Below are 18877 nucleotides of genomic sequence, written 5' to 3' on the forward strand. Positions count from 1 at the left end.
AGGAACTGTCCGCCTCTATCATATTGAGCAAAAAAAAAATAAAATTGATCGCAATACACAGAAATGACGTGCACCTCTGCTCAATACGTCAGCTGGGGACTCCCATATAGCATGGCTAATTCAGCTGCTTATCTACTTGAAAAGAACAAGTTTGCTTACAGTAAACAGTGTTTTCCTAGATAGCAGATGAATTAGCCATGCTGACCCGCCCGCCTCCCCCGGACAGTTCTAGCACACCTACTTTGCTTTGATACTGCCTGAGGTAATCCTGTCAGGATACAGGAGGGAGGGAGTTACCTAGCTAAAAGTCTTTAATAGACTTTGAGAGCTCCGCCACCTAGTGGCACAGAGGATGGTACCCATACAGCATGGCTAATTCATCTGCTATCTACGGAAAACACAGTTTACTGTAAGCGAACTTGCTCTTCTGGTTTTCAAATCCATCCAAAATGTTAACTTTTTTTCCCTGCTCTCCGAATCTGGTAAATTTCCACCCCTTTTTTCGGTGATTTATTCTGCCAGTGAACAGACCGACTGACATCAATCCCTTTTTCATAACTTTTTCAGCATTCCATATGTTGGAAAGCATAAGATGTATATATAAATTATCGAGTACTGGCAGCTCCTATGGTGGCTTTTTTTTAATGAGAAGACAAAAGGTACCTCACCACTCAGTAGTGGTGAAGTCAGCTCCAAAGAAATCTTAATTTTTTTTTAAATTTTTTTTTAAAGGTGCATTCATCATTTTTACCAGGAAAGCATCCCCAAACTTTGGACCTATTTGGCAGAAACTATTTCAAAATGACATGTATTTTGCTTCACATCAACTGTTTCATTATAAGCATTTTGTTGTGGAGAAGCTGCAAATTATACAAATTTCCTATTCAGAAAGCAAGATATTCTTGCTTTATCTGCAGGAGATGAACACATGCTATGTGATCGCCATATAATACTTTCATTATCCCAGGACAAGCAGGATTCTAGTCCTCACATATGGGTGACATCACTGACGGAGCCCTATCACGGGAAAAACTTCTGTCAAAGTTTTTAGAAACTTTTGACTGGCACTGTGAGGGCACTGAGCATGCCCAGCATGCCATGATATTCTCTGCCACAGGGGTCTCACTCTAGTCTTCGTTTTTCCACGCTGCTGTAAGCATTGCGGAGATAGGAACCCTGTGAGCTCACAATTCTGACTGAAAAGTAAATTATTTTTCATATTTTTTCCCCTTTTGGGAACTCACTCAAAAAAAAAAAATTCTCACAAAAATTTTTCGACGGCTGTCGATACTGGCATGGCTTCGGGTTTCAAAAAATGCCCGATTTGTAATCGGACCATGTCGGTCACAGACCCACATCTAGAATGTGTGGTCTGTTTGGGCAAGAAGCATGATATCTTGTCATGCCTACAATGTCAGGAGATGACTCCGAAGGGTAGAAAACTTCTGCAAGAAAAGATGGTACCTTTTCCAACTTCAACTCCTTCCCTCGCCTTCCACATCAACTAAATCATCTCCAACAGGAGTTACAAAAAACCCCTCCTTAAAAAACGTTGCCTGGAAGGATCCGGAGATGTGGCATCTCCAACCCCGTCGACGTCATCGGCAAGGCGAGTCACCGAAACACGGCCTAAACATAAACATCGACATCGTCAAGCCTCGGCGTCACCGTTGTGTCGTTCCCCCCCCCCCCCCACCCCCCCGGGGGAACCGAGCGCAAAGCGGCATAAAGATATGGATCTACCACTACCGTCTGCACCTACTCCGGTACCGCCTTCAGTCACCGCTATCGACTCCTCCATCGGTGCCAATCCTTCCACCTAGTTCACAAGACTTGTCCGCACTTATCAGAGAAGCGGTGATGGAAGCCTTGAAGACTCAGATTCCTGCGACCACACTGATGCCGGCAGTCACGCCGATGCTGGTGACGTCTCCTACACCACTCACGTCACCGATGCTGGGAGTACCGATACCGATGACATGTTCGATGCTGGTGACATCACAGATACCGGGAGTATTCCCGATGCCGGGGAAAACCGCGATGTCGATTCCGCCGATGTCCTCGATGACGATTCCCACATCGATGTCGATGGCTTCATCGGTTCCACAGCCGATATCCATCTACACTACGGCACTGACTCTACAACACAAAAACACATCGGTATCTACCAAGAAGGCATCGACCACACTAAAATCTTCGATGCCGAAACATCCGCCAACTGCGCAACACCTTCCCGAGGCTTCAGGATCTACAGAAGCAGCGCTACATAGTATCCTTACCAAACGATACCAGGATTTATTAGCCTCCTTGCCACCTGATCCCAGAGAAGAGGATCCAGAAGACACTCCTCTCGAAGAACCTTTACCAGGACCTTCTGGTCTTCCTCCTCCTAGGTCTACAACACCTCATCAACAAACTCAGGACTGTGACACTTGGTCTGACACCGCCTCGGCTCGATCCTCAGAAGCCTTTGTCTGACCCATCACCACCACAAGCCAGAAAAGTCTCCTCCAGAGGATTTCACTTTTACCACATTTGTACAGGAGATGGCGGACTCCATCCCCTTTAAATTGCAAGAAGAGCAGGACATCAGACGGCAGACTTTGGAGGTACTCCAGTTTGTCGACCCCCAAAGCAAATTGTTGCAATTTCTATACATGATGTTCTTTTACAACTGTAACACCGTCTCTGGGAACATCCCTGCTCTGTCCCAGCAGTAAAACTAATCGAAGAAAGTTCTTTTTCACTCAACGCACAATTAAACTCTGGAATTTGTTGCCAGAGAATGTGGTTCGTGCAGTTAGTATAGCTGTGTTTAAAAAAGGATTGGATAAGTTTTTGGAGAAGAAGTCCATTACCTGCTATTAATTAAGTTGATTTAGAAAATACCCACTGCTATTACTAGCAATGGTAACATGGAATATACTTAGTTTTTGGGTACTTGCCAGGTTCTTATGGCCTGGATTGGCCACTGTTGGAAACAGGATGCTGGGCTTGATGGACCCTTGGTCTGACCCAGTATGGCATGTTCTTAAGTGCATGGATAGTACTTACCTTGTACAATCCATGCCTGGATATCAGAAGCCACAACTTCCTCGCCACTCTGTGGTTGTGGAATCGGCGCAAAAGCGGTCAAGAAGAACACAAACACATTCCTCTAACCCCCCGGGAAAAGAACATAGATTTCTTGATTCCCTGGGTCGAAAAGTCTTCCAAGGAGCGATGTTGAACTCCAGGATTTCTGCCTATCACCTATACATGACCCAGTATCAGAGGAACCTATGGAAACAAATTCAAGAATTTGTCCCATCTCTTCCTACTGAATACCAGGAAGCTGCCCAAGCCATCATTCATAAGGCTATGGAAGCCAGAAAGCATGAAGTCCAGGCAGCCTATGACGGGTTCGAGACTGCTTCAAGAGTGGCTGCATTAGGCATTAGTGCCAGAAGATGGGCATGGCTCAAGGCCTCAGATCTGAGACCCGAGGTGCAAGACAAGTTGGTGGATCTTCCCTGTCAAGGAGACAACCTCTTCGGCTCTAAAGTCCAAGATGCTGTGTGTCTGTTAAAAGAGCATACAGAAACACTCAGACAGTTGTCTTCCCTCCCGCAGGATCCTCCTACGCACAGTCGGCGTAGGCCTCAAAGGAAGGACAGCGCAAGACCTTTTTACAGGCAGCGGAGATATTACCCTCCTTCATCTCGACCTCGCCCTGCCAGGACACAACAAAGACCGCAGCCACGACAGCAGAGACAGTCTAGGCCTCATCCTGCTCCAAAATAAGTACTACCACTGGTTTTTGAAATTTTATCCAGAGAACTCCGCCTTCTCTCAAATCCCCACCCACACCTCCCAGTGGGAGGCCGGATATCTCAATTCTACAACAATTGGCTAACATTAACAACCGACCAATGGGTCCTCTCCATAATATATCGAGGATACCAACTAAATTTCCTCTCACTTCCCAAAGATTTTCCGCTCACACAACTATATCTAAGTGAAAATCATATCCTTCAGTTACAAGTAGAATTATCTACCCTTCTGAAAGCCAGGGCTGTAGAACCAGTGCCCCGGTCTCAGAGAGGCAGAGGATTCTATTCCTGTTATTTCCTCATTCCAGAGAAAACCAGTGGTCTTCGTCCCATCCTAGACCTCAGAAATCTCAACAAATTTCTAAAGAAAGTAAAGTTCAGGATGGTTTCTCTAGGCACCATGCTTCCACTTCTTCACACAGGAGATTGGCTTTGTTCTCTGGATCTTCAAGACGCTTACGCTCACATACCAATATTCCCTCCTCATCGCAAGTACCTGTGCTTCATGGTGGGCCATCAACATTTCCAATACCAGGGTACTGCCATTCGGACTTGCCTCTGCTCCCAGAGTGTTCACCAAATGTCTGGCAGTAATAGCAGCACACTTACGCAAGGAAAGTGTCCATGTTTTTCCAGATCTAGACTACTGGCTCATCAGAAGTCAATCACAACAAGGAGCAATAGCTTCCCTCAACAGAACAATTACTCTACTTCATGCCATGAGATTTCTCATCAATTATCAAAAGTCCCATCTCACACCATCACACTTGCTTCAATTCATAGGAGCGGAATTGAACACCATCCTCTCAAGGGCTTTTCTACCCGAAGATCGAGCAGAAATGCTGTCCTTATTAGCAAAATCAATTCACTGAAAGACACAAGCAACAGCTCAGCAGTTTCTGACCTTACTAGGCCACATGGCCTCCACAGTTCATGTCACTCCTATGGCAAGGCTCGCCATGAGGGTAACCCAATGGACTTTAAGATCACAATGGATCCAAGCCATTCAACCACTGAATTCTCCAATTCAAGTAACCCACCAACTACGTTCCTCTCTACTATGGTGGGTGAACAAGGACAATTTGCGCAAAGGCCTACCCTTCCAACAAACAGTCCCACAGATAACATTAACTACAGATGCATCCACCTTGGGTTGGGGAGCACACATAGACACTCTCAAAACCCAGGGTACTTGGACGAAACTCGAAGCAACATTTCAAATCAATTTTCTGGAACTTCGAGCTATACGTTATGCTCTGCATGCGTTCAAAGACTGCCTTTCACACAAGACTGTTCTGATCCAAACAGACAACACAGTAGCCATGTGGTACATCAACAAACAGGGAGGTACGGGCTCGTATCTCCTTTGTCAAGAAGCTGCCCAGATTTGGGGCTGGGTCCTGAACCACTCAATGTTCCTCCGGGCCACTTATCTGGCAGGCATTCACAATGTGGTGGCGGATCGACTCATTCGTCAATTTCAACCACAAGAATGGTCCCTGGATCCCTCAGTAGCGACCAGGCTATTTCAGAGTTGGGGAAAACCAACAATAGACCTCTTTGCGTAACGTCTGAATCACAAAGTGGACATATTCTGTTCTCTCCACAAACAGAAAAACCAGCCAGCCAAGGACGCCTTTGCTCGCCCTTGGAACTCATGCCTTCTATACGCGTATCCTCCAATATCGCTCATAACCAAAACTCTAGTGAAGTTACAACAGGACAAGGGGTCCATGATTCTCATAGCCCCGTATTGGCCTCGACAAGTGTGGTTTCCCACACTTCTAGACCTCTCAGTCAGGGATCCAATTCGCCTGGGAGTAGCTCCCACTCTCATAACTCAGGATCAGGATTGGTTGCGCCATCCCAACCTTCAATCCCTATCCCTGACAGCATGGATGTTGAAAGCTTGATTTTACAACCACTCAATCTTTCAACCCAGGTATCTCAAGTGCTTATAGTTTCATGTAAACCTTCCACATGACAGAACTACTCTTCAAAATGGAAGAGATTCACTTTCTGGTGCAGACAAAAGAATATTGATCCTTTCACCTGCCCCTCTACTTCTCTACTAGACTACTTGTACCATCTTTCAGAATCTGGCCTACAGACTTCATCTGTAAGAGTACACTTAAGTGCAGTCTCAGCTTACCATAATAAGATGGGAGATGCACCAATATCCACACAACCTCTTGTCAGTAGGTTCATGAGAGGTTTAACTCAACTTAAACCACCAAGTCAGCCACCTGTCACAGAATGGGACCTGAATCTGGTCTTAATAAGACTCATGCATTCTCCATTTGAACCCATGAATTCCTGTGATCTTAAATTTCTCACATGGAAGACTATCTTCCTTATAGCCATTACATGGGCTAGAAGGGTTAGTGAGTTACAAGCACTTGTCACATACTCACCCTATACAAAATTCCTACATGACAGAGTGGTTCTCCGGACACATCCAAAATTCCTCCCTAAGGTGGTTACAGAATTCCACTTGAACCAATCCATAGTTTTACCCACATTCTTTCCAAGGCCTCATTCTCACCAAGGAGAATGGGCCTTACATACCTTGGACTGTAAGCGTGCGCTAGCCTTTTACTTAGACCGCACTGCAGTCCACAGGAAATCCACTCAACTCTTTGTATCTTATGATCCAAACAAACCGGGAAAAGCAGTGGGTAAACATACTCTATCCAATTGGCTAGCAGATTGCATACAGTTTTGCTATGAAAAAGCAGGCCTTTCTCTCCAAGGGCGAGTAAAGGCACATTCAGTAAGAGCGATGTCAGCCTCAGTAGCCCACTATCGTTCAGTGCCAATTCTTGACATATGTAAAGCAGCAACATGGAATTCTCTTCACACCTTTGCAGCTCATTACTGCTTAGACAAACAAGGATGAAAAGATTCAGCCTATGGACAATCTGTCTTAAAGAACTTGTTTCCAGTATAATCCCAACTCCTTCTACATCCAACCTGCTGTGATCTTCGGCTGACTCATTTCAACAACAATACTTAACTGTTGCCTCAAAACAAAATGACTCAGCCTCTAGCTTGCTAATCACCCATATGTGAGGACTAGCATCCTGCTTGTCCTGGGATAAAGCAAAATTGCTTACCTTGTAATAGGTGTTATCCCAGGACAGCAGGATGTAGTCTTCACACAACCCACCCGCCACCCCGCGGAGTTGGATCTTCTACCTTTTGTTATTTTATTTTTTGCTAAAGCTTATTGCTACATATCAGACTAGAGTGAGACCCCTGTAGAGGAGAATATCATGGCATGCTGGGCATGCTCATTGCCCTCACAGTGCCAGTCAAAAGTTTCTAGAAACTTTGACAGAAGTTTTTCCTGCGATAGGGCTCCGTCAGTGACGTCACCCATATGCGAGGACTACATCCTGCTGTCCTGGGATAACACCTATTACAAGGTAAGCAATTTTGCTATACTTTGTGTCACTTTTGTTTCTTCTTTTTTTTTTTTTTTAGTATATTTTGTATGACACCTAGAACAACAGCTTGTGCGGGCTAGAAATCTTTTCAAATACTGAAATGAGCGGATCATCCCTTTCCAGGGGTGCGTGCTGAATGGTCTAGATCCTAATGGAAGGTGTCCATGAAAAATTGGCAAACAGGAGATAACCTCTTCTGGAGTAAAGTAAAGAAGGCTGTGGACTTCATTCAAGACTGCTGCTCCACCTTGCAGACACTCTACTTCAACTGTGGTTCTTCCTCTTAACTACCAGGAGTTTGATGTCCTCTCAAAAAGTGCAATTATTAAAACAAAAAAAAAAGTTATGCCTTAGGGTCGTGATCTTGCTCTTCACAACCCCTTGAGATCGAGACCCTGTGTTTGCAAAGAAACCTAACATGGCTTCTCGATGAGTCATTTTTGACTCCTTACAGACACCATCAGCAGTCTCACAGCAAAAATGGATTCCTACTGGAGAAAGATAGCTCTTTATGTGAATCATTAGCCCTATATAAGACTTGAGTCCATCACATAATCAGGAAAGGGTGTGAACTATGATTCCTAAGGATTCCTCCAAATCATCCCCCAAGAAAATTATAGTCTAAGATCAAATTTTATTGAAGGAAATCTTTCCTATTAAAAGCAAGAGCTATTGAGTATGTTTACTACAAACAGGGGAAAATGTTTTATTCCGAATGCTTTTTAATCTCAAAGAAAAATGGGGTCCTTCGTTCCATCTTGGACCTCAGAACCCTAAACTAGTGTTTCCCAGTCCTATCCTGGAGGAATGCCTAACAAATTGGGGTTTAGGGATAACTTTTTCATGCATGTTCATTGTGGCAGTCTTGAAAACTAGTGAGATAGTTGTTCCTCTAGGAGAGGGTAAGGAAATGCTCTAAAGTTTCTTCACAAAGAAAAATTCAAGATGATCAGGGGAACTGGCTTTGCTTTCTCCACCTGGAAGATTTATATAAGCACATGATGATGTATCTAGAACACAGACAATTCCTCAGATTTGTCTTGATCTCTGCACATTACAGTACAGGGCCTATCATCAGCCTCTTTTGTCTTCATAGTGCCTAGCAGTTATGGCACACTTCAAAAGATGCAGAATTCAACTGTTCAGACAATTGTCTAATCAAAAGCAATTCACATTCCACAAGCATGGATGCATTGCGTTTAGTACTGCAACTCCTGGAATACTTGGGACTTGTCATAAACTGTTCAAAGTCCAATTTAAAGTCAGCACCATGCTTTCCAGTTCGTAAGTTCCCTATTCGAAACTTGGAAAGCAAGGTGTTTCTTCCCCCTAACAGAGTAACCAATCTCATTTCATCAGTGACCAAAGTATTCTATACGTCAATAGCCATAGCTTGTGATTTCCTCAGAATGTTAGGCTATATGGCTTGATTCATAGTCTCCCCATGGCTGATTCCTCATGAGACAGACCAAATGGACATGAAATTCACAGTGGAATCTAGCCTTGCAAAGCCTACATCACCAGATTCAGGTGACCAAGGAGCTCAAAGGTTCTTTCTCGTGATGACTTCTCAGGGACATCCTGATGATTGACTTCCCTTTTTCAGGCCTCTGCATCAAGTTATACTAACAGATACTTCACTCCTGTAGTGAGGAGTGCACAACCAAAGTCTCCGAATACAGGGCCATTGGTCTCCCTGGGAGATGTACCACATCAACCTTCTAGAACTATGAGCTATAAGATAATTTATGGAATCTTGAACATGCCATATCTCATTTAGTTATTCAATACCTTTCAGAAAGAATGGATTCAAGCTAATGCAAAGCAGTACCACAAAGCCAAGCGATGACAGCCTATGTAAAAGAACTGTGTGATCTAGCTTATCAAACACTATTGAGAGATCAAGTGAAATTAAAATGGATGGACCTCTTAGATCTAAAGACTGACAAAGATTGTCTGCTAAAGAGACTAAAACAGTTTGAACACCGTGGTCTATTTTAAATTCTGATTGTAACTTGATTGACCCTACTTATCTTCAGAGAAAGAGAAGTTGCATATTTTGTTAACAGGTATTCTCCAAAGGCAGCAGTTAACCAGGCACATAAACTTAACCATGGACCATTTTGGAGGAGTTCTTCCCTTATAAGCAATATAAATGGAACTGAAGGGAGTTGTAGGAATGCTGCCGTGCAGAACCTGCCACACATGGGTAGCAATAGGCTTTTGTCTTTCCAGAGAGCTCTGGAATATTGTCAGTTGTTTCCATTAACATAGTCTGTTGTCCTTTAGTCTGGGACAAATGAACTGTTATCTTCAGAGAAAACCTGTTGCAGGTGTAATACTCCTGGGGGAATTATGCTACTGCACAACTGACACAAATTCCCTTCCCTCTGCAGGAGATGGCAACCATTTTTGGTCTGTGAAGGATGAGGCATTGACACAAGGGGGCAAGGAGGAGGAGGTGGCAGGTTTGCTCACATGAGCTGCAATGGAGCCTGTAGTATGTTTTAGTCCATATGGGCAGAAAGGATGCAAGAACAGCCTGAGGGCAACAACCGCAGCTTCAGTATATTGGGGGTGGGGGAGATACAGTAGGAGGGTGAGGAGTCTCACCTTGGGAGTGGAGGGGGAAAGAGAGTAGTGGGGTTATGTCCTGTGGATGGAAAAAGTTGGAGTTGGGCATGGCAGATAAAGGTGGGAGATGGCCTGATTGATGAAAGAATTTGATGAGGTTGGGCATGGACTGGGGTTAGAAAATAGTGAGGTTGGTCATAGGTTAAGTGGGGGAGGGGGGGGGTGCAGAGTGTTGTGGGGTCAGGCCTGGGGAGATGGGGAGAGAGAGAAGGGAGGGTGCAGGTAGGGGGGAGAATGTGTTGTGGTCAGGTCTTAGATTCAGGAAGTGGATAGACAGTGGATGGTTTGGGTCTTAATCTAAGTGGCTGGATGAGGCCACTTGAGAGAATGGGAGGCTTAGACAGTATTTTGGGGTTGGTGCTGGGGGATAGGCTGATTTAGAGGGGTGGGTGAGGGACTATGCCTTATTTTGGCTATTTCAGTATTCTGAAGTATATTTTGCATTAAAAAATATACCGTATTTTTCGCTCCATAAGACGCACTTTTTTCCCCCCAAAGGTGGGGGGAAAATGTATGTGCGTCTTATGGAGCGAATATAAAAAAAAAACCAAACAAAAATCTAACAAACACCCCCCCCCCCCCCCCGCCCCCCCAAGACCTGCCGACTTAATTTCCCACACCCCCCCCCCCCCCCCCCAAGACCTGACAAATTAATTTCCTGCAACCCCCCACCCTCCTGACCCCCCCCCCCCCCAAGACCTGCCAAACGTCCCTGGTGGTCCAGCGGGGGTCCGGGAATGATCTCCTGGGCGTGGGCCGTCGGCTGCCAGTAAACAAAATGGCGCCGACGGCCCTATGCCCTCACTATGTCACTGAGACCGATCGCTGCTATTGGTCGGTCTCAGTGACATAGTGAGGGCATAGGGCCGTCGGCGCCATTTTGTTTACTGGCAGCCGATGGCCCTATGCCCTCACTATGTCACTGAGACCGACCAATAGCAGCGATCGGTCTCAGTGACATAGTGAGGGCATAGGGCCGTCGGCTGCCAGTAAACAAAATGGCGCCGACGGCCCTATGCCCTTACTATGTCACTGAGACCGACCAATAGCAGCGGTCGGTCTCAGTGACATAGTGAGGGCATAGGGCCGTCGGCGCCATTTTGTTTACTGGCAGCCGACGGCTCACGCCCAGGAGATCGTTCCCGGACCGCTCCTGGACCCCCGCTGGACCACCAGGGACGTTTGGCAGGTCTTGGGGGGGTCAGGAGGGTGGGGGGTTGCAGGAAATTAATTCTGCAGGTCTTGGGGGGTCAGGAGGGGGGGGGGTTGCAGGAAATTAATTCGGCAGGTCTTGGGGGGGTCAGGGGGGTGGAGGTTGTTAATTTAAAGGGTTGGGATGGGGGGGGGGGTTTTGGGGGTTCCCACAGAAAGAAAAATTTTCTGATCTGGGGAGTGGACCGAAATGGCCCTCCCCAGACCCGAAAACAAAATGGGGAGAAAAAAAAAAACTATGCACTCCCCTAATTTGCTCCATAAGACGCCCAGACGCAGAGCCGGTTTAGCACAATTTATTTTTTTTTAATTTTCCCCCTCTGAATCCTAAGTGCGTCTTATGGTCAGGTGCGTCTTATGGAGCGAAAAATACGGTAACAATACTGCATCTTTGCAGAATATCTTCTTTTGGTATTACTTTTTAAGTTATTAACCCATAATTATGGTATTGTCATTTTGACAAAAGATGCAGAATTTGAAAAACGTTTTAATTATTTGATGCATTTCCCCAGGTATAAGACATGCAACTTCACTTTTATTAAAAACATGCAGTTGTTTACTTTATCACAATCTAGTGAACTTTTTTTTTAATTGCAGGAATGCTCAGCTGAGTTTTTTGGTTTTTTTTTTGTTTGTTTGTTTAACTAACCTTTAAATTGTCAATGTTTTGCAGGCATTTTTGGAATTAGCTTCTGAAGAAGCTGCTATCACCATGGTTAATTATTATACAACTATGACACCTCATCTTCGTAATCAACCCATCTATATCCAGTACTCTAATCATAAAGAATTAAAAACAGATAACACATTAAACCAGGTACAATCATTGATTTATATTATGAAATATGCCTCACTAAAACGGTGCAAGAAATTTTTTTTTTAAAGGAGTGAACAAATAGGATTCTGTGTTGGCAAACAGGGCTGAATTAGCCATGACTTGTGGGTGATGTCATTCAACAGCACCGAATGAGCCTGTTTCTTATAACTCGGTAAAAACTTTGTGTAGGAGTTCCCACACTTGCACGCTAGCTTGTAAGCGCCTCAGACCTTTTATGCAACTTATTGCATGGACTTGTACCCTCTCTCTCTTTTGAGATTGTTTGTTTTTTTTTTTTTTCATTTTCTTACTCATCATAGTTTCTTGTCTCGACTCACTGCCTTGGCACCCCCTCAACAGCATTTTTATGTTCTATTAAAAAAAAAAAAAGAAAAAAAGGCTTTTTAACAACTCAAAGGTGTCGAAGGAGACGTCAGGAGGCCAAGAAACCTGCCATTAAACCTACCTGTTACAGGTAAGCAACATTTGCCCGTTTCCCGTTGATTACTGTCAAGTTTGGCCTTCGTGGTCTACTGGCCATCGACCATACCGCGGCTAAATTTTTGCCATGGCGTCGGGGTTTCGTCGGTGCCCGGACTGTACCCGCACCATGTCTATCACAGACCCCCATAAAAGTTCTGTGTAATGTGTTTAGGACGTGAGCACGATGTCTTGACCTGCACCAAATGTGCCTTAATGACACCGAAGGGTCGCAAGGCCAGAATGGAGAAGATAGAACGTCTCTTCCGTGCTCAAACCCCGACTCCGTCCATTGCATCGACGTCTACTTCGCGCTAGCACTGACCGGTGACCGACCGGCATCGACGACTTCTCGGCCATCGACACCCTCTACTCCCCCTCAGGGTCGAGGGGATCAAAGGGACAAACATCGCCATCTGCACCGTAAGACTCTGACCATCAAGGGAGCAAAATCATTGACCTCGCCATTGTCCGAGCCGCTGTCGAAGAAGCCCTGTCCAGGAAAGGCACCGACCAATCCTGCGACCGGGTCTCCGAGGTGACCCTCACCCAATCGGGGATCGGGAGCCATGACTCTGCCTTTAACAGTGGTCCCTCCGGCTATGCCCCTGCCTCCTTCTTCTGTTCCGGAGCCGGGGCTACTTGCTCCAGGTCTCCGAGAAGAACTGGACCAGATGGTCCAGGAGGCCATCGACAAAGCGATGCAACGTCTCCAGGTTCCTCTGACACCGGCACTGACTGTGGAACCGATCATCGACCCTCGACCCGATTCTGGCAGCGCTGGCACTGCTGCTATCCAGGATGGAAGCGCTTATGGCCGCTTTTCCACCGATGGATCCCGGGTCTCCAATGGCTCCGATGCCCTCCCCACTGACAGCATCATCGGGAGGAGAAACATTGTTCCACATTCCTTCATCCGGAGTTATGCCTCAACCATCGATGCCTATACGTCCCTTGCCACCGATCCGTCCATCGGCGCCACCGAGCCATCCATCGATGCCCTCGGTGCCTTCGATGCTATCGTCGGTTCCTCCGATAATTCCTCCGATTCTTTTGGAGCCTAGACCAGGACCTTCAGGTATCCAACCACCCTGTCCCCCTCTACTTCCTAGAGGAAAGGGTGTTGATCCTTATGATACCTGGGGAGATGATACCTCATCAGACACTGATTGACTTACCTTCACCACCTTCACCCACTGAGAGCAGAAAGTGTTCTCCTCCAGAGGACCTTTCATTTATAAATTTTGTGAAGGAAATGGCTGAATTGGTTCCTTTTCAATTGCAGACGGAACAGGATGATAGGCACCAGATGATGGAGTTGCTCCAATTCCTGGATGCCACCAGGTTCTTCTTGATCTCCTCGAAAAGAACTGGGAAAATCCAGGAACAATTGCTCCAGTACACAGGAAAGCTGACCCTACTTATTTAATACAGTCAGCCCCAGGTTTTCAGAATTCACAGTTGATCACGGTTGTGGTAGAGACTACACAAAAGAGGGCAAAAAGGTCAAAATCTCACTTGTCTGCCCCTCCTGGTAAGGAACAAAAATTCCTAGACAACATTGGTCGCCGAGTATTCCAAGGGGCCATGCTCATCTCCTGAATTGCTGCCTTCCAGCTTTATATGACCCAATATAACAGGGTCATCTTTAAGCAGATACAGGACTTCTCAGACTCCCTGCCTCAGCAATTCCAAGACCAACTGCAAACCCTTGTAAGCAAAGGTTTTGAAGCAGGCAAGCATGAGATCAGAACATCTTATGACATTTTTGACACCTCTACCAGAGTGTCTGCAGCTGCTATTTTGGCGAGACGGTTGGACTGGCTCAAGTCTTCTGACCTTCGCCCAGAAGTGCAAGACCGGTTGTCTAACCTGCCTTGTGTAGGAGATAATCTGTTCGGCGAACAGATCCAGCGGACGGTGGCCGAATTAAAAGACCATCATGAGACCCTAAAACAGCCTTCTGACTTCTCCTCAAAGCAGCCCTTTAGAAAGGACTCTAAGAAGTCGTTCTACCGTCCAAGAAAGTCCTACCTGCCACCAGCCAGATCCCGTGCTACAAGACCGACCCAATGACAGCAGCGCTGGCACCGCTGCTATCCCGGATTGAGGCACTCATGACTGCTCTTCCATTGGTGATTCCCGGGTCTCCGATGGCTCCAGTGCACTCCCCGTTGACAGCCTCATCGGGAGGAGAAACACCGTTCCGCATTCCTCCTTCGGGAGTATTGCCTCAGCCATCTATGCCATTTTGTCCCTCGCCACCGATTCATTCATCGGGAGCGATACGTACATCGGCGCCATTGATGCCTTTGATACCAGCACCGATGCCTTCCAGGCCATCCACGGTGCCCCCGGCGATTCCTTCGATTTTCTCGGAGCGTCAGCCGGGGCCTTCGGGTATCCAACCCCCTTCTCATCCTACAGGTCAGTCTGCTGATCCTTATGACACCTTGGGGTGATGATACTTCCACAGACACCGATGACTTATCTTCACCTCCCTCTCCTACTGAAAGTAGAAAGTGTTCTCCTCCAGAGGACCTTTCTTTCATTAATTTTGTGAAGGAAATGTCTGAGTTGGTCCCTTTTCAGCTTCAGACGGAGCAGGATGATAGGCACCAGATGATGGAGCTCCTCCAATTCCTGGATGCCCCTAAAGTGATCATTTCTAAAAGAACTGGGAAAACCCAGGATCCATTGCCCCAGTCCACAGAAAAGCTGACACTACCTATTTAGTACAGTCAGCCCTCGGCTTTCAAAAATCTCAGCTCGACCACCACTCAGTTGTGGTGGAATCGGCTCAAAAGAAAGCAAAAAGGACGAAGCCTGACTCATCTACCCCTCCTGTTAAGGAACACAAGTTCCTAGACAATATTGGCCGACGAGTGTTCCAAGGGGCCATGCACATCTCCAGAATTGCTGCTTACCAGCTGTATATGACCCAATACAATAGGGTCATTTTCAAGCAGATACAGGACTTCTCTGAAACCCTGCCTGAGCAATTCCAACAACAGATTCAAATCCTTGTCAACAAGGGGTTTGAGGCAGGAAAGCATGAGATAAGAACAGCTTACGATATCTTCGACACCTCTACTAGAGTGTCTGCAGCTGCCATTTCGGCAAGACGATGGGCCTGGCTCAAATCTTCTGACTTTCGTCCAGAAGTACAAGACAGGCTGTCTGACCTACCATGTGTAGGAGACAATCTGTTTGGTGAACAGATCCAGCAAATAGTGGCTGAATTAAAGGACCATCATGAGACCCTTAAACAGCTCTCATCGATACCTTCCGACTTCCCTTCAAGACATCCCTTTAGGAAGGACTCTAAGAAGTCCTTCTTCCGTCCAAGGAAGTACTATCCTCCACCAGCCAGGTCCCGAACTCAGAGGCCTTCTCAAAAACCTCAGCCTCGCCAGGCCCGAAAGCAAAAGCCGCAAGCAGCTTCCCAGCCGGGGCCTGCTTCAGGTTTTTGACTTTCACTTGGAGAGCAGCAGCCTGATTTCTCTGCCAAGCATACCAGTGGGAGGTCGATGGTGCCACTTTCATGGCATGTGGCAATCAATCACAACCGACCAATGGGTGCTAGCAATCATTGCTCAGGGTTACCACCTAAACTTTCTTCCTCTTCCACTGGACTCACCACCTCTGCAAGCATGGAGAGTATCCGATCATTCTGTCCTTTTGGAGCAGGAGGTTTCCCTTCTTCTCCAGTTAAGAGCAATAGAACCCGTCCCACTCTCGCAGCAAGGCCTAGGGTTCTATTCCCGGTACTTTTTGATCCCCAAAAATTCCAGGGGAGTTCGTCCAATTCTGGACCTACGTGCTCTCAACAAGTACCTACAGTGAGAAAAATTCAAGATGGTAACCTTGGGCTCGCGTCTACCGTTTCTGCAAAGAGGAGACTGGCTCTGCTCTCTGGACCTTCAGGACGCATACACACACATTGCGATAACACCAGCTCATCGCAAGTACCTCAGGTTTTTAGTAGGCTCAAAGCACTATCAATACCGAGTGCTTCCATTTGGCCTAGCATCGGCACTACGAGTCTTTACCAAATGTCTCATGGTTGTCGCAGCTTTTCTCAGGAAAGAAGGTGTTCACATCTACCCCTATCTAGACGACTGGTTAATCAGGGTTCCAACCCAGCAAGCCGCTCGGTCGTCCCTCCATTTGACCCTACACACTCTAATTTCTCTAGGATTTCTCGTCAATTACGAAAAATCCTATTTAGTCCCATCTCAAACCTTGTCGTTCATTGGGGCAGACTTGGACACCTTGCAGGCAAAAGCCTTTCTACCTCAACAACGAGCGCTAGCCCTTGTGTCTCTCGCTCACCAGTTGCAGTCTCAGCATACAGCAACAGCTCGCCAATTCCTCGTCCTTTTAGGACACATGGCGTCCTCAGTCCATGTCACACCAATGGCCCGCCTGGCCATGAGGCTCATGCATTGGACTCTGAGGTCACAATGGATTCAAGTTGTTCAGCCTCTGTCACCGACTCACTCCGTCTGTCTCTCGCCTGGTGGAAAAATCACAATAATCTCCTCCAGGAACTGCCCTTTCAAGTGCCAGATCCTCAACTCATTCTCACCACCGTCGCTTCCAACCTCCGTTGGGGAGCCCACGTGGACAGTCTATAGATACAAGGGTCTTGGTCTCCAGGGGAAGCCAAACATCAAATAAACTTCCTAGAACTTCGAGCAATGCGATATGCTCTCAGGGCTTTTCAGGAATGCCTGTCAAATCAGTCATCCTGATTCAGACGGACAACCAGGTGGCCATGTGGTACATCAACAAGCAGGGAGGCACAGGCTCCTTCCTTCTGTCAGGTCTATCCAGTAAAGTGCGGCCGCGTTTACCCCGCTCCTAACCCGCATTCTACTCACTTTCCGGCCGCGTTAGCCCTTCCTGCGATCTCGAATCCCCTTTAACCTATTCCTACCACGTCCTAAAATCCCCGGGCAACCCCTTCCGCACGCGGCATGAATATTGCATGCAAACGAGCGAATTAGCTATTCCCTAGCATCCCGTAACCCGCGCCCTGACTATCGCTATCTTTCCCTGCCGTTTTGTCGCGCGTTTAACCTGCTAACTTACCGCCTACCCGTACCCCTGCGGCAGAGGCAGGGGTAAGGGTAGGCGGCAAGCTTTCCCCCAGCCCCCGCTCACCTGCCCCGGCCGCGATCATGGGTGCCGGTCTCCGGGGCAGCCCCAGTCCTCTCCCCTCCTCCCGAAGCAAAAAAAAAAAAGCGTAAAAAACGTTGCAGCCCCCTCCGATGTTCGGAGGGGGCTGCAAAAAGTAAGTCGCTTCGTACTGTCAGCCCCTTCTTCCCTCCTCCCGGAGCAAAGCTGCTTTTCTCGCCCTGCTTCGGGAGGAGGGAAGAAGAGACACTGACAGTGTGAAGCGGCGAAGCAACTTACTTTTTGCAGCCCCCATCGGACCTATCCTGCCTCCCGCTACGCGACTTACTTTTTTTTGCAGCCCTCCGGCCATCAGCAGGAACGGATCGTGGCTCCCCTGCCTCCCGGCGAAGATGGACGCCTGCACGGGGGAAAGCGGCCCCTGTGCGTGCAATTGGCCGCTCAAGACATGACGTCACATGCCGTGACGCCAAACGTCGTGACGTCACGTCTTGAGCGGCCAATTGCACGCACAGGGGCCGCTTTCCCCCGTGCAGGCGCCAATCTTCGCCGGGAGGCAGGGGAGCCACGATCCGTTCCTGCTGATGGCCGGAGGGCTGCAAAAAAAAGTAAGTCGCGCAGCGGGAGGCAGGAGAGGTCCAATGGGGGCTGCAAAAAGTAAGTTGCTTCGCCGCTTCACACTGTCAGTGTCTCTTCTTCCCTCCTCCCGAAGCAGGGCGCGAAAAGCAGCCTTGCTCCGGGAGGAGGGAAGAAGAGACACTGACAGTGTGAAGCGGCGAAGCAACTTACTTTTTGCAGGCGTCCATCTTCGCGAGCAGCTGGAAGCAGGAGAGGTCGTCCGATGTCCGGAGGGGGGTGCAAAAAGTAAGTCCCTTCGCCGCTTCGTACTGCCAGTCCCTTCTCCCCTCCTCCCGGAGCAAGGCTGCTTTTCGCGCCCTGCTTCGGGAGGAGGGGAGGGGGGACTGTCAGTCCCGACTTCCTGGTATCTGTCATTTCAAATGACATTTGAAATGACAGATACCAGCGTGGCGTGAAGCGTTAGGCCCGCACACCCAGGATACTGTATAGGCGCTCTATCCAGTAAAATGGGTTGCGCGGGCCTAACGCTTCACGGACCCTTCTTAGACGCAGTTTACATTTGCATGAAATTATAGTTCAGGATCGAGCGGTAGGTGAGCTGCACTGTGCGTGCGGCAACCGCAGGTGCGCCGGGCACTAACGCAGCTCTTCCTACCGCTCGGTACTGGATAGACCTGTGTGTCAGGAAGCTGCGCAGATTTGGTCGGAAGCACTCTCCCACTCGATGTACCTCAGGGCCACCTACTTGCCGG

The 18877-nt window shown here is 47.6% G+C and overlaps 1 protein-coding gene across 6 annotated transcripts in view; it reads left to right on the forward strand.

The window, feature by feature from the left end:
• The window catches only part of PTBP2 (polypyrimidine tract binding protein 2), a 308274-nt gene that overhangs the window by 171950 nt on the left and 117447 nt on the right, over positions 1-18877 (forward strand). For all 6 annotated transcript variants that reach the window (XM_029618929.1, XM_029618930.1, XM_029618933.1 and 3 more), the window contains one exon: positions 11781-11924. In XM_029618929.1, the coding sequence (XP_029474789.1) occupies positions 11781-11924 (144 nt within the window). The remainder of the gene's footprint in view (positions 1-11780; positions 11925-18877) is intronic.

Source organism: Rhinatrema bivittatum, chromosome 10 (genome assembly GCF_901001135.1).
Source record: "Rhinatrema bivittatum chromosome 10, aRhiBiv1.1, whole genome shotgun sequence".
Lineage (NCBI taxonomy): Eukaryota > Metazoa > Chordata > Amphibia > Gymnophiona > Rhinatrematidae > Rhinatrema > Rhinatrema bivittatum.